The sequence below is a fragment of the Topomyia yanbarensis genome, chromosome 1 (genome assembly GCF_030247195.1).
Source record: "Topomyia yanbarensis strain Yona2022 chromosome 1, ASM3024719v1, whole genome shotgun sequence".
Lineage (NCBI taxonomy): Eukaryota > Metazoa > Arthropoda > Insecta > Diptera > Culicidae > Topomyia > Topomyia yanbarensis.
The window spans coordinates 111,933,581-111,949,188 of NC_080670.1; the positions used below are offsets into that span (position 1 = coordinate 111,933,581).

The following is a 15,608-nucleotide window of genomic DNA, read 5'->3' on the forward strand; positions in this document are numbered from 1 at the left end:
TATTGCACCCGGCGACCGTTTCTCAGTTTCCCATCCCTTGGTATGGTCGCATTACACGCCTTTGTTAGTAGTGCCGTGAACTCGTTCGCATTTAGGTTGAAGAGGATACCCTCAAATTCAAGTTCTTCGACGGACACGTTCCTGTGAAAAATCGCTGTTTTCCATCTTCACTCGTTTATATATCTCCTACATATTCATATTCATGTGTAGTTCATAGTCCTGTTATCAATGCTGTGCCAAATCGCTTGGTGGTCGCTGTGGATATATCCTCGCACGCTTTTCAGTCCATCTTTACGGTTACTCCAAGGATACAAAAATTAACATCGATAATGGATTCCCGGTTCTTCCTGCGGTAAGTGCCGATGATACCATTATTTGTAAGATCTATATTTAGCTTTGCTAGAGCATTCTTGATCGCTGATGGCCAGACAAAGTTCTTTTGATTCCAGCGTCTATCTCGAAAATTTCGCATGTTTCTGGTTCTTGGAATATTTCAGAATTAATGTCTCTTCGGCTTCTCGCAAAACGGCTTATTCGATTTTCACAAGCTTAGCCTTAAATGGAAGGTTTGGTAGCAGATTTTGATCTGATCAAGTTCATAAGAATCGCACATATGGCTGCGGAAATACGGTATGAATACTACGATCCCATATGAAATCTTTAAATGTCAAAAACCTTTCGGTAAAGCTCATGTATATAGAATATTGAACCACATATAAATCTCCAGGAGTCTGATTTGAATTCAGATTGTTTCCTTATCGAAATTATTTTCGAATGCAACGATCGATTATGTCTCGATCGACTGTTGAGTTTAATTTGGAATCGATTCAGAAGTCGGTCTGTATTAGCCTTTCCATGAGATGTTTGTTTGATAATACACAGATGGGTCCTTCCTTCCGCGCCCAGCAAACGTTTCATTTGATGTTGGACTGGATCGATGATCTCATTTAAACTTCACATTTACCCGAGAATGGTCAAAATAAAAATTATCATGGGATGGTAATTTCTAAAACTACCATAATAGTTTTCAGTTACGAAAAGCAAAACTCTATGGAAGCTATTTTTATTCTATAAAACGTGACAATTTTTTGAATTTTGGTTATTTTAAAAAAAATTATTTGCCCCCTGATTTTTTCAGCGATTTTGCAGGGGGGGGGGTGACATAATTTTTAAAAAATATTTGTAATGGCCTTATTTATATCATTATTTTTTGTTCTGATTTTTCAAAATTCTCTTGGTCGTCTCCCCAGGCCTTGGTCAAGTCTCTCCGCATTGGGGAGACTTTACCAAAAAAAGCGATCTCAGACAAACTTTTATAACTTTTGAAAAAGTGAAGTAAAAATTCCGCAAAAAATTTGAACACGAATTATTATTTTACATTATATCTCAATGACTTTGGAAGGATTGAAAACTTTTTTAGAGATTTATGCAGATTTAGCTGAAAATCTGGTCAAGTCTCCCCATGTTCCTCTACATGTGGGGCAGAATGATAAACTGCAAATAAGGGATTCCTTCTCAAACAGCAAACTTGATGTTTTGCAGTGCGAGTACACTTTACCTCGTCGTCTACTACCCTACTCCCCCCAATACGAACATCTATCTTTATTTCCCGGCATGCATTACGATGTCCTGAAGGAAAAGTTGTCTCAAAGAAAATCATTATGTTCTATATGTCGATCTCTCCCTATGTCGATGGTCCCTTCAATATCAACATAGAGAGAGTTAACTGTGCTGCGTTACGGACAAATAGTTCATGATATGATGCACAGAAATCATGGTGTATTTTCATAGCATAAAAAACACTATATTCCAAAAATCATGAGTCAGTTTTCTCATTTCGAGGAACGGATTTGTTCCCGTGCAAAAAGGTACCAAAGTCCAAAAAAGTCAATTTTCGCCAAAATTTGTTTTTCAAGCTTACATCAAATCTCGACGTTTCATGCATTTTAAAGACATTTGGCATCAGAAATACAAATTCGATTTGGAAATTTTCCACTACTCCCTTTGAGAATTTTTCTTTTCAGTTTATATGGGAATTTGCTTTTGAGACCAAGATTGTGCAAATCGGTCCAGCCATCTCTGAGAATTTTCACATTTTTTTCCACATACACACATTTTTTTCCACATACACACATACACACACATACATACACACAGACATTTTCCGATCTTGACGAGCTGAGTCGAGTGGTATAAGACTCCCGGCCCTCCGGGCGATTTTTAGAGTGATTGCATAACCTTTCTATATGAGAAAGGCAAAAAGGTGCTAAAGTCCAAAAAAAGTCAATTTCCGCCAAAAAAAAAATCCAGCTTACATCAAATCTCGATGTTTCATGCATTTTGAAGATATTTGCCATCAAAAATACAAATTCGATTTGGAAATTTTCCCCTACTCCCCCCTTTGAGAATTTTCCTTTTCAGTTTACATGGGAATTTGATGTGTGGTTGCACTCTTCAACCAGTAATTCCGAAACCATAAGTCCAATCAACAAAAAAATTAATAGCAGCCGATGGGAAGGTTGTACCTTTCATTTGAGACCAGGATTGTGCAAATCGGTCCAGGCAGCTCTGAGAAACAGAGGTGACATTTTTTTCCACATACACACATACACACATGGGGGCAGCAGGGACAGGAAGGATAGGAGTCTAGTCTAGGAGCTTAACGAACCCCCCCCCCCTCCCGGCCCTGCTGCGAGTTGCGGAGTTTTGCTAGGATATGGTGGGGTTTGGATTGGGCTCTGCTGAACCTCTAAAAAAAGCCATAATACCGAAAGCAGCTCCGACGAAGCGAGACTGTGCCGCTTCTGCTAAAATCCAAAGATTCCAATAATCGATGATCTTAGCAATAAAGGCACCCTAGTCCAACCGGAGTGCAAACCGGCACGTCAAGATCGACGCCAGTAACATCCTGATTATGGCATACTGGCCATGGCGAACGACAACGGACAGGACACGGATTTCGAATAGGACGGCGACTTTGGGCTGACGGGCGCGCTGTTCTACTCCCTGAGTAAGGAAGGATGACACCGACCTGAAATGGCGATTGCACAGCATTGCTGCCTCCGTCCCAATAAAACCCTGGCAGGTCTCCGAGTACGTTCGAAACTTGCCATCATTTGGTTGGTGGTACTAGGTTCGGTTGAAGAATTCCCGATTTACGCCGATCCCATTCGGAACACTACTCCCCATGAAGGAGAGTGTCGACCCTTGCATGACCTCCCTGCTGCCTTTTGGCAGTATAGATAATCATGGGATCACGAGAGGCGACTATGTGCAGCGAGTGGAGATAGCGGTCCGGAGTTGGGACTCAATAAAATCGAGATGCGGGTTAGTGAGGTCACCACCAGCAGCAACTGAACTCACTCAGCAGGAGCAGAAGGTGGAGAAGCAGCAGCAACAGCAGCAGCTGCAACAACAGCCAGAGCAGAGCGGGATGAACAACACCCCACAGAAGCCAAAAGTAGTGGCAGCCTTCGCTGGTGGAGGAGCTCCACAAGTTTGTGGATGCAAGAAACAATGTCCATAAGGACATTAAAGAAATGGTGATCAGAATCCGAAAGGTGCTACTGTCTGCGGTAAATGAGTACGACACGGCAACGCGGAGGGTTGATGTAGCCGAGCGAGCATTGGCGTCGGCTAAGACTACTATCGTCCTAGCCCCTCCGAAGCAGGGCAAGGAGAAGCAGATTGGTGTGGATAACACGCCAGGTTCTGTGACTCCAAAGAGGACAAGATCCTCGCCAGGAGACGGAAGACCAGGCGGGCCCAAAAAGGAGACGCTCGAGGATGCTGTGGCTGTTGCCGAAGAAAAAGACGACACCCAACAGGGAGACAGCTGGAGTACCGTTGTAGGGCGGTAGGAGAAGCACGGGAAACAACAGAGGAAGAAGGAAGATCAAAAAAGGGAGCAGAAGAAGGAAAACCTTCGGCCCGTTAGAAGGCGCCAAAAGGAGATGTACTGATCGTCGAAGCGAACGATACGAAGTCCTAAGCTGCTCTTCTCAAGAAAGTGAGAGAGGACCCAGAGCTGAAGGAGTTGGGAGAGAACGTCGTTAGAACGAGGCGCACACAGAAGGGCGAGATGATCTTCGAGCTGAAGAAGGATCATTCCGTCAAGAGCTCGACCTACCGCGAGCTCGTTGCTAAATCCTTGGGATGCGAAGCGAACGTGAGAGCCCTGTCGCAGGAAGCCGTAGTCGAGTGCAAGGGTCTAGATGAGATAACGACCATCGAAGAACTGAACCATACACTGATCAAGCAATGCAAACTGGATGTACCAGCGATAATACGGACTACCGGTGCCCGCTGCCATCAATCTGGCGGAGACCGGCAAAATAAAAGTAGGATGGTCGGTATGTTCGCTGAGAGCCACTCCGCGAGTTTCCAAGCAGATAGAGCGATGCTTCAGATGCTTTGACCTCGTACACCTGGCGAGGAACTGCAAGGGCCAGAACAGGTCTGCATTGTGCAGAGAATGCGGAGAAAAGGGGCACGTTGCTAGAGACTGCACGAAGCAACCAAGGTGCTTGATCTGCAAACCGGAAGATGGAAACGACCACATGACGGGATGCTTCAAATACCCTGTATACTTAAAGGCGAAGGCAGGCCAACGATGATGATAATGGAGATAACCCAGCTTAATCTCAATCATTGCGACATTGCACAGCAACTGTTGTGGCAGTCGACAACAGAAACGAAGTGCGATGTTGCAATTATTGCAGAGCAGTATTGTGTTCCCCACGATAATGGTAACTGGGTTGTGGATAGTGCAGGGATGGCTGCAGTACAAGTGATGGGCGGTTTCCCTGTTTAAGAGGTGGTGGATAACACACACGAAGGTTTCGTGATCGCCAGGATCAACGGCGTATTGATCTGTAGCTGCTACGCTCCCCTAAGGTGGACATCAGAGCAGTACAATCGGATGCTGGACGCACTAACTGACTCGTTAGTCGGACGAACACCGATTGTTATAGGAGCAGACTTTAACGCTTGGGCCGTGAAGTGGGGTAGCAGGCTGACCAACGCAAGAGGTTACAGCCTATTGGAAGCACTGGCAAAGCTGGATGTAAGGCTGTGCAACGAAGGTAGACGTAACATTCTGCAGCGCGTCGCTGCGAGGACAACTAACGCATTGGCAAGGATGATGCCGAATCACGGAGGAGCATGAGGCAGCATTAGACGTCTCCTGGCGGGTGTCTCATCCTCAATACTGAGGTATGGAGTACCGACCTGGGCTGCTGCGCTGAACTCAAAGCGGAACAGGACGAAGTTGACAAGCACGTTTCGCCTAATGGCTGTTCATGTCGCGAGTGCGTATAGAACGATGTCGTCGGAGGCGGTAGGTGTAATTGCCGGGATGATTCCCATCTGCATCACTCTGGCTGAGGACGTGGAATGCTACCAGCGGAGAAATGAACGTAATGCAAGGAGACTGGTCCGAGTGGACTCGTTGGCAAAGTGGTAGCAAGAGCTGGACAACGCGGAGAAAGGAAGGTGGACCCATCGACTCATTCTCATACATAGAAAACATGGAGAGGTAAACTTTCATTTGACGCAGTTTTTGTCAGGGCACGGATGCTTCCGGAAGTACCTGCATCGGTTTGAACAAGCTTCGTCACCCCTTTCCCCGGAGTGTGTGACGTGCAAGAGACGCCGGAACATGTAGTTTTCGAATGCCCTAGATTCGAGGATGTTCGAAGGGGTATGCCTGGTGTGACAATGGACAATATCTCCGAAGAGATGTGCCGCGACGAGCGTATCTGGCACGCTGTCAACATAGTGGTTACGAGTATATTCTCCGAGCTGCAGAGGAAGTGACGAAGGAACCAACAAAGTAGCTCCACTGGCTAGAACGCCGCCGGGAAACCACAAACTGGGTTTCGAGAGAAATTCCGGCGCCGAGGAACTCTCCGACGGTGTAGACTAGGTCTATCGCCGGGGACCAGTTGAGTAGTATGCGATATAGCACTAGGTTAGGGTCGACGGGGCGCCAGTGAACGACGTCAGGCTTCACCGGAATCGCCGGACCGACCTCGACACCCTACTGGGTAGTTCGTGAGTAGACTAGATCCACCGTCGGTGATTAGACTGAGTAGACCGTGTCAAATAGCTATCAGTGGGTCGTTGGGGCGCCAGTGAACCGGAAGCTACGCTCTACCCGGAATCGCTGGATGGACCTCAGCACCTACTGGCTGGCCTGTTGAGTAGGCTAGCTCCACCGCCGGGGACTAGACCGAGTCGACGAAGCGGGGAGCTAAATGGCTCACAGAAAGGTACATCGGGTCGGGAGCAATCTACCGCCGGGGAATTCACGGTAGGGTAGATTCGCCGCCGTGGACTACCCGACAGAATCGTAACGAAAAGGGAAGCTAATTGGCTCCAGTGTTGCTGAACTCGTAAAAATAACTCTTATATTTCTCATTCGCGTGTTCTCATTGCGCCCAACACTCGTATCCGAGTGTTCTCCATACATGCTTTTCTTTCGTTCGCTCCCCAGCCGGGTAGAATTTCTGCGAGTTCCAGTCGGCCAAAAGTCACTCAAATTGCACATATTGAAACCCACTCTTTCGTTCGCACCCACCCACTGGCGCTCACTCCTACTGCTGCTACCACTCGTCCATGCTCTCACTCGCCTAAGCTCCCACTCGCCCATGCTCCCACTCGTCCGTACTCCCACTCGTAGCCACTCGCGCTCTTTAACCCACTCGTATCCACACGCACTCTTAAAGGCATTCGCCTTCACTCGCACTCTTGCAGTCGCCAGCGCTCTCGTTCCGTCTCGCATTTCGTTCTTCGTTGGTAGACCAAGAATGCTGCAAATGAATTTATTCGGATATTTTATGTACAAAGTCCAAGCCGCGGCTGTTTGAAGATCGAATTGCACAATACGTCTGGCTTTCGTCACCGGTACAGCACGTCAGGGAACGTCAAAATTAGTTATAAGCAGTTAAACGGAGGTATTCGCATACAATATCTACAGCATGGGATGCTTTGACGTACGGAAAGAGTGAACGAGAGACGCATTTAACTTAACTTGATGGAACGATGACGTGGCACTGACGGACATTTACGTTGATGGAAGCTGATGTATCGAATGGATTGAGGTTGGTATGACACTGGTATAGCGGAAAAGGAAATGGCGCGGGAAATTTTCGATTCATCGGTTCACTTGTTGTACAATGAAGTCATAAACGCATCCGAATGAAATGCGGTCGCATTAAAACGCAAAAATACCTATGTTGAAGTTTGAGATTTTTTGTGGAATAATGAAAAGACAGGAACATCCAGTTTTTATTGTCAAATACCACGAAGGCACATAATTCCGCGCAGTTTAGAATTCCGCGCACTCTGAGCTATTTGTCAAATTGCGGCTTGTTAAAATAATTGAACATGGCATACACATATGCTGCTTATGTTTATCCATACCGACTGAGAAAAAAAAATTTTTTTCTGGTGGCTCATATACCTGCAAAATAATAAAATAGATCGCTCGTCCTTGTGGCCGCCATGTTTGCATATTTCCTAATCGATTGCGTTAAGACCATAATGTAGACAGTATAACTAATTTGAAGCGAAACGATTGATTTTCATTTTCAAACTTGTAAACATCAAAATAAAAAGAGTGTGTTGAATTACAATTCATAAGACCAAAATGGCCAGCACATTTATAAATAGGTATTATCTAGGGTATTATCAGTGAAATTACAGTGCGCGGAAAAAGGTGCACTAAATTTAGGCGAACCCAATTCCGCTCATAAAAATTGTAGTTTCAACCAACAAGAAAAACATATAATACACTCTAGAAAACGTCAAAAACCATTGCTTATGGTCCAGCAAGGACATTTGGTCGTTGTTAAGTCAGACCGGACTAGGTCGCAAACCTTCAAAAAATGAGATAATGAAAATACTGGATAAAGAATTTCTTCAGCTACATTCAACTTTTGCCAAATTTTAAATATGTAACCATAAACAAGAATCATGGCAAAAAATAAAGTATAACGTATTCAAAATTTAAACTCGTTTTTCTCTAAATCAATATTTTGTCACATAGTCCAGTCTGGCTTAACACCGACCATTTCATCTAAAGAGCTGCGAAAACTCCGGGAAGGTAATGGATAAAAGGTTTCATTCAGCGACATTCAAACATATCTGGAAGAGTATCAAACCTGTCTTCAAACATTGAGCCGTTGTTATGAAAGATTCGAACTAAACCTTCTGCTTCCAACGGTTACTGGAAGAAATTTGATTACAGAACCTGCTGAACCGGTAACATCGCAAAATCCTTTGATAAAACTTGTCACAAACCAGCAAATGTAAATTCCAATACACTATGAAAGGATAATTATCGTTTGTTGCGAATAGTCTATCAGCAATATTTCGATGAGGTTACAAGGAAGAAAAAAATGTTGAAATAAATTTACAAAGAAAAAAGAGAAGTGAGATTGAATAAAAAGCTACAGAACAGATAAAAACGAGCAAGTAAAAAAACTTTTGACGAAGAACAGAAAGAAAGGGAACTGCAGTGTAAAAAACAAATCCAATCTAAAACTAATGATGTAAATGTAATGAATTAATCCACATTTCGAACACATGGCAAAAAGAAACAAGAAAAAGGATAGATTTTTTACCGTGGTTCAATGGAATTTATATTCACCGCAGTTACCTAAGTAAACCTTATTCAAATGATACCCTAAAATTGAGTAACAATTCTATTCAGGTAGTTTTTCGTATTCTACAATACGTTAATAAAAAATCCTATATATTTAGATGAGGTTCCACTTTTGTTGGAATCCTACTAAATAATGTTCTGCGCGAACTTTGAAGCACCTGTGCGCGGAATTTAAATCAGTGCAATATATGATGCGCGGAATTTGGTGCAACAACACATCTTTCATTTTTGTAATTTTGTGTAATTCTGTTTAAATTCTCCTGTTGTTATAATTTTCCATAGTAACGTAAAAAAATTGCTAGCCAGTGGGACTTATTGCATAACTCTAACAATTTGGATTGATTTTTCATAACGAATTTAGCTTTACTTATGCCTTAGGTGCGCGGAATTATGTGCCTTCACGTTATGTCACTGAAAGAATATATGCATAAATCGCTAAGAATTTGTTTTGTGCAGATAGTTTTCGTAAAATATCGAATTGAATAGCTGCTACAAGAGTGAAACTAATTTTCATAAAAAAACTTGAAAATTTTAGTGGTGAGCTGTTTGAAATAAAATTCATTTTGCCAGATCGATCCCTTTAATTAAAAAAAAATGGTATACAAATATCGATCTTAAAAGATCGAATAAAAAGAAATTATTTATAATTAAACACGATAACTTTTCTAAGATGAACGAAAATAAATTCGTGCAAACAACGAAATTGTTAGTAATACACACAAACCTTTTTTTTAAATAACACCATTTCGTTTCATTCACGAAAAATAATTTCGATATCGTACAATGTACACTTAATATGCAAAATGCAAAAAAAAATTAAAATTTGTGAATGAAATTACCGAAATCTACTATTTACAATGCACCAAAATACTTCGATGCAGAAAATGACGAATGAAATCGTGTATTGCACGATCATTTTTTCCATTTACGAATTTATATTTTCAGTGTATAATTTCTGAATTGGTTGATTTTTCATCATTCCAAAATTCAAAATGGTGGCTCGCGTCGACCACTGCACGACATCATCTTTGAACTTCAAATCCGCGGCCTGTTTCATTTCACAAGATTTATAAAATTCTTTATGACTTATACTGCCTATGATCGCAAGTCAGTCCCATAAAGATAGGAAATCCCATAGAAAACTGAACAAATATGCAATCATGAGTAGTATACATCTATGACCATTCCTGGTACATTTTGCATTAAATGAATCGGATCAAGACCTGTGTTTGATATTCGGATTAAATACATGGTTTCGAGATAAACGCATTTAATGCGGTTCACTACAAAAATTCGTCATAAAGTGAATTTCTAAACATAAGCACTTAATTTGTTGAAAATTTCGTGACCAATTCCAACATACGCTATCTGTCCTCCAAATTACGACGGACTCAGAGCAAATCTATCAGCTGTAAGAAAAGTACAGCGTGCGTTATATACTCTAAAGCATTCGTTCACAGTCCTAAATTGATACAGCCAGCAGACTATGCTAGAAGAAATCTCCAGTGAATGATTTTGCGCACTTTCCACTAAGCTGAACGCTGCACTTTAAAAGTGTGAGTAATAAAGCTGCTACTGAAAACTGCGAGCTGCCAAAACACATGTATTTGAAGTTATAGAGATGATACTCTCATAGACAGGTCAGCCGAACTAACCAGTCTATGAGATAAATTTATTAGTAGAATGTTAAGTGCGTAATACGGCTCGAATCGAGTTTTTGTGCCACAAGCAATACTAGTATTGAAATAGTAATTTTTACTTGCTCGTCAACTTCTCACGCTGGCTTTTCCCAGATAACGAATTAACTAGGGTCCGGGTTTGTTTTGCCGACTGGTATTTTCCCGAATGGGTTGTTTTGCCGAATTAAGTATAAAAAAAGTTTTTTTTTCAATTTGTTTATTTGATAAGGCACGTATGCGTTAGCTTAAAGGTGCCATTTTTTCATTGTTTTACATTTTGATTTTCTTAAAACTAGGGGGTTACACATTTCAATATTATTTTGTTTTATATAATGAAACTAAAAAAAACTTTACAGCTAACTTATACATATAAAAGAGGGTATAATATAATATTCGTAAGATTTGGGGGACGGATCATTTTGTGTGTTCTTTTTATAGTAACTCATTTTATGATTTTTATAAGGGAGATTGTAGGAGAAATTAATTATTAACTAAGCGGAACATTTTACAAGCTTATTAATAGAAATAACTAGAGAGAGTGGTTCAAGGTTAGGGGGAATTAATTAGGGCTATTTTAAAGTAGTGGTACTGTTGTGCATTTCTTAACGAGATTAAATATTGATCAACTAAAACTAGAAGATAGGGGGGCACATAAGTTTTGGGAAGATATTCAAGGGGAGAAGGGGGTGAAGTCATACATCTGTGTATCAGAGACATGGGAGGGAGGGTGGACAAGGCTGAAGGGGGGGGGGGTCGAACGGATTGATCAACTAAAATTAGCAGATAGGGGGGCACATAAGTTTTGGGAAGATATTCAAGGGGTGAAGTCATACATCTGTGTATCAGAGACATGGGAGAGAGGGTGGACAAGGCTGAACGGGGGGGGATATAAACTTTCAGTTTCCGGCATCAGGAATCAACGGCCAGGATTACAGATTCGAACGGATGTATCAAGTATTGGGACGCCGGGCGGTTTTCCTCGAGCCGGCAGGGGTTTCTCCAGACGATTTCGTAGTACGGCTCAGATACGGATCGGAAACACACCGCGCTGCGCGTGTGATGTTGTACTGTAGATCTCGTGTTGTTGGTTCATTCGACAGATGTTTTGTCTCGTCTTGGAGTCGTATCAAATCATCGTTGGGGTACGGTAGGCGGAAGAGGGCACTTCTGGGAATGATAAGAGAAAAGATAGGGGCATTTAAATTTAGATATTGATGGTTTTGAGGAACGTGTATATAAGGGACATGTAGAGAATATCGCGGCTTGCTAGTACATCTCGAACCGGGACATTGGGTGATCTTCCTCGGGCCCGAAGGGAATCGAATAGTTGAGATCTGGCAGAACAGTACTCGGCGCATGCCCAGACAACATGTTCGATTTCGTGATAACCGTTGCCACAAGCGCAGATACCGCTATCCACGAGCCCAATACGCCGGAGATGTGCGTCCAGCGTGTAGTGATTGGACATGAGCCGAGACATCACGCGAATGAAATCCCGACCCACATCCATCCCACTGAACCAAGGTTTCGTCGATACCTTAGGGATTATCGAATGTAGCCACCTTCCCAGTTCACCATTGCTCCATGAAGTTTGCCAACTTTGGAGGGTTCTGTGATAAGTAATACTGAAAAATTCGCTGAAGCTAATTGGTCTTTCATATATGTCACCTTGTAAAGCGCCCGCCTTAGCTAAAGAGTCTGCTTACCTGGAATGGAGCAATGCGAGGGAACCCAAACTAAGGTAATCTTGTACGATCTTACAGACAAAGCACGCAGACGCTCCCAGATTTTCCGCAGAAAATATGGAATGTGCTTTCTAGGTTTCATTGACCGGAGAGCCTCGATTGAGCTGAGGCTATCCGAGACAATAAAGTAATGATCGGTGGGCAAAGTATCAATGATCCCAAGGGTATACTGAATAGCAGCAAGTTCTGCGACGTAAACTGAAGCAGGATCATTGAGTTTGAATGAGGCGGTGAGGTTTTGATTGAATATACCGAAGCCAGTGGAGCCGTCGAGGCTTGACCCGTCGGTGTAAAACATCTTGTTGCAGTCGACTTCTCGAAATTTACTATGAAAGATGCTTGGGATTACTTGCGGACGTATGTGATCCGGGATTCCACGAATCTCGTCTTTCATGGATGTGTCGAAGAATACAGTTGAATCAGAAGCATGAAAGAGATTGACGCGGTTGGGATAGTATGAAGAAAGATTGATATTTTGTGCCATGTAATCGAAGTACAAGGACATAAATCGGGTTTGAGAATTGAGCTCGACAAGCCTTTCGAAATTTGCAATTACTAACGGGTTCAAGATATCGCATCGGATGAGCAATCGATATGAGAGGTCCCAAAATCGATTTTTCAGCGGAAGGACGCCCGCCAGCACTTCTAAACTCATCGTATGTGTCGAGTGCATGCAACCCTAAGCAATACGCAAACAACAATATTGGATTCGCTCTAGTTTGATGAAATGTATGTTCGCAGCGGAGCGGAAACAGAAACTCCCGTACTCCATCACCGACAATATTGTTGTTTGGTACAGCCTGATCAGGTCTCCTGGGTGGGCACCCCACCATGTTCCGGTTATTGTACGGAGAAAGTTGATCCTTTGTTGGCACTTCTGTTTCAGATACCTAATGTGACATCCCCAGGTACCTTTAGAGTCAAACCAGACCCCGAGATATTTGAAAGTTGAAACCTGAGCAATAGTTTGACCCATTAATAGAAGCTGTAGTTGCGCTGGTTCACGCTTCCTTGAAAATACGACTAGCTCAGTTTTCTCCGTGGAGAACTCGATACCTAGCTGGAGGGCCCAAGCAGACAAATTGTCCAAGGTATCTTGCAATGGTCCTTGCAAATCGACGGCTTTGGGACCTGTAATAGAGACCACACCATCATCTGCAAGCTGCCTTAGCGTGCAGGAATTGACAAGACATTCGTCAATGTCATTCACTTAAAAGTTATAGAGAAGGGGGCTTAGACATGAGCCCTGGGGAAGACCCATGTAGCTAATTCGTGATGTCGATAAATCACCTTGCGAAAAATGCATATGTTTTTCAGACAGCAAGTTTAGCAAAAAGTTGTTTAGAGTCGTTGAAAGACCATGCTGGTGCAGCTTCTCAGAAAGAATTTTGATAGAAACTGAATCAAAAGCCCCCTTTATATCTAGGAAAACTGATGCCATCTGCTCTTTGCTAGTATAAGCCATTTGAATTTCTGTTGAGAGCAACGCATGACAATCGTTCGTCCCTTTGCGGAAACCAAATTGTGTATCTGACAGTAAGCCATTTGCTTCAACCCAATTATCGAGGCGAAACAAGATCATTTTCTCGAATAACTTTCGGATACAGGACAGCATCGCAATCGGTCGATACGAGTTGTGGTCGGAGGCTGGTTTTCCTGGTTTTGAATGGCGATGACCTTCGCTTGCCTCCAGTCATGAGGGACAATATTATCCTCAAAAAACTTATTAAATAAATTCAACAAGCGTCTCTTGGCAGAGTCTGGCAGATTCTTTAACAAGTTAAATTTGATTCTGTCTGGCCCTGAGGCTTTATTGTTACATGATAAGAGAGCAAGTGAGAACTCCACCATCGAAAACGGTGTTTCGTTCACGTTATTGTGAGGGGACGTGGCGCGGTAGATCGTCTGTGCCGGGGCGGAATCCGGACAAACCTTCTTGGCAAAATCGAATATGCAACGGTTTGAATATTCCACGCTCTCATTAGTACAGTTTCGGTTTCGTAAGCGCCGGGCAGTACTCCAAAGAGTGCTCATCGATGTTTCTCTCGTTAGTCCGTCGACGAACCGGCGCTAGTAGCTACGTTTTTTGGCTTTTATCAAACTCTTCATGCGCGTTTCCGCCATCGCGTACTGTCGGTAGCTAGCTGGCAGCCCGTCGTCCCGGAAGGTCTTATACGCAGCGGCCTTCTCCGCGTACACGTCTGAGCACTCTTTGTCCCACCATGGATTGGGAGGACGCCCGCGTGAGTTCGCGTCTGGTACGCGTTTAGTCTGAGCTTGAATCGCGGTATCGAGAATCAAGCCAGCCAGGAACCCGTACTCTTCCTCCGAAGGAAGCTCTTGAGTGCACTCGATTTTGTCGGATATCGCGTAGCTCTTCCAATCAATATTTCGTATGAGGTCATACGAAACATTGATTGTATTCAGTGGCCTTGAACCGTTAGCAATACTAATTACGATTGGCAGATGGTCGCTGCCGTGGGGATCAGAGACTACCTTCCACATGCAATCTAACCGCAGCGATGTCGAGCAGAGGGACAGATCTAAGGCGCTCGGTCGCGCTGGAGGGGCAGGAATCCGTGTCATTTCACCCGTATTCAAAATAGTCATATTGAAGTTGTCGCAAAGCTCATGGAGTAGGGTAGATCGATTATCGTCATGAAGGCAACCCCATGCCGTGCCGTGGAAGTTGAAGTCACCTAAAACTAGCCTCGGTGCGGGGAGGAGTTCCGCAATATCGCAAAGCCGTCGGTGGCTGACTGAGGCTCTAGGGGGGATGTAGGTGGAAGCAATGCAAAGGTCTTTGCCTTTAATTCTGGTTTGGCAAGCGACAACTTCAATGCCTGGTGTCGAGGGGAGGTCGATCCAATTGAAAGAATAGCACTTTTTGATCCCCAAAAGTACTCCTCCGTAAGAGTCTTCTCGACCCAAGCGAATAATATTAAAATCGTGGAAGTGTAGGGTTATTTCTGAAGTTAGCCATGTCTCGCATAGGGCAAATGCATCGCATTTCAAATTATTTAGTAAGATTTTAAACGAATCGATTTTCGGGATAATGCTTCTGCAATTCCACTGTAGAACAGTGATTAAATCCTTGACCTCGTTCGATGAATTAGCCATCGAAGGATACAATCGCTGAAAGAAGGGGCCATTTCGCAGTGAACTGCATCAAAAATGTTTTTACTGCGGGGAGAAAGCTTATCAAGATACTTTTAAGGGGGTCAGAAATGTTTAACGCTGTAAGAATACGGTCCACAATGTCAGAGAAATTTATTAAGCCAGCACTGTTTTCTTTCTCTGGCTGAGATATGGGAACACTTGGGGTTTTTGATGTTCCTGGAAGTGCTGGGAACTCCTTTTCTGAGCTCAGGTTACTGAGACCGGGAGCGACTTGCTTCGGTTTTGCACCAGTACTTCCTTGAGTAGTTATTTTAGGGGGACCATGAAGAGACACCTTCTGGCCTTTACGACGAAGCTTGGAAGAGGAAATGTTCTTCCTTTTTCTACTACTTCTAG

At 43.3% G+C, this 15,608-nt stretch overlaps 1 protein-coding gene across 1 annotated transcript in view; it reads left to right on the plus strand.

Annotated features, from left to right (window-relative positions):
- LOC131675808 (uncharacterized) overlaps positions 1-15,608 on the plus strand; it is a 107,534-nt gene that overhangs the window by 38,852 nt on the left and 53,074 nt on the right. The window contains exons 2-3 of the mRNA XM_058954953.1: positions 3,371-3,496; positions 3,561-3,848. Of these exons, the coding sequence (XP_058810936.1) occupies positions 3,371-3,496; positions 3,561-3,848 (414 nt within the window). The remainder of the gene's footprint in view (positions 1-3,370; positions 3,497-3,560; positions 3,849-15,608) is intronic.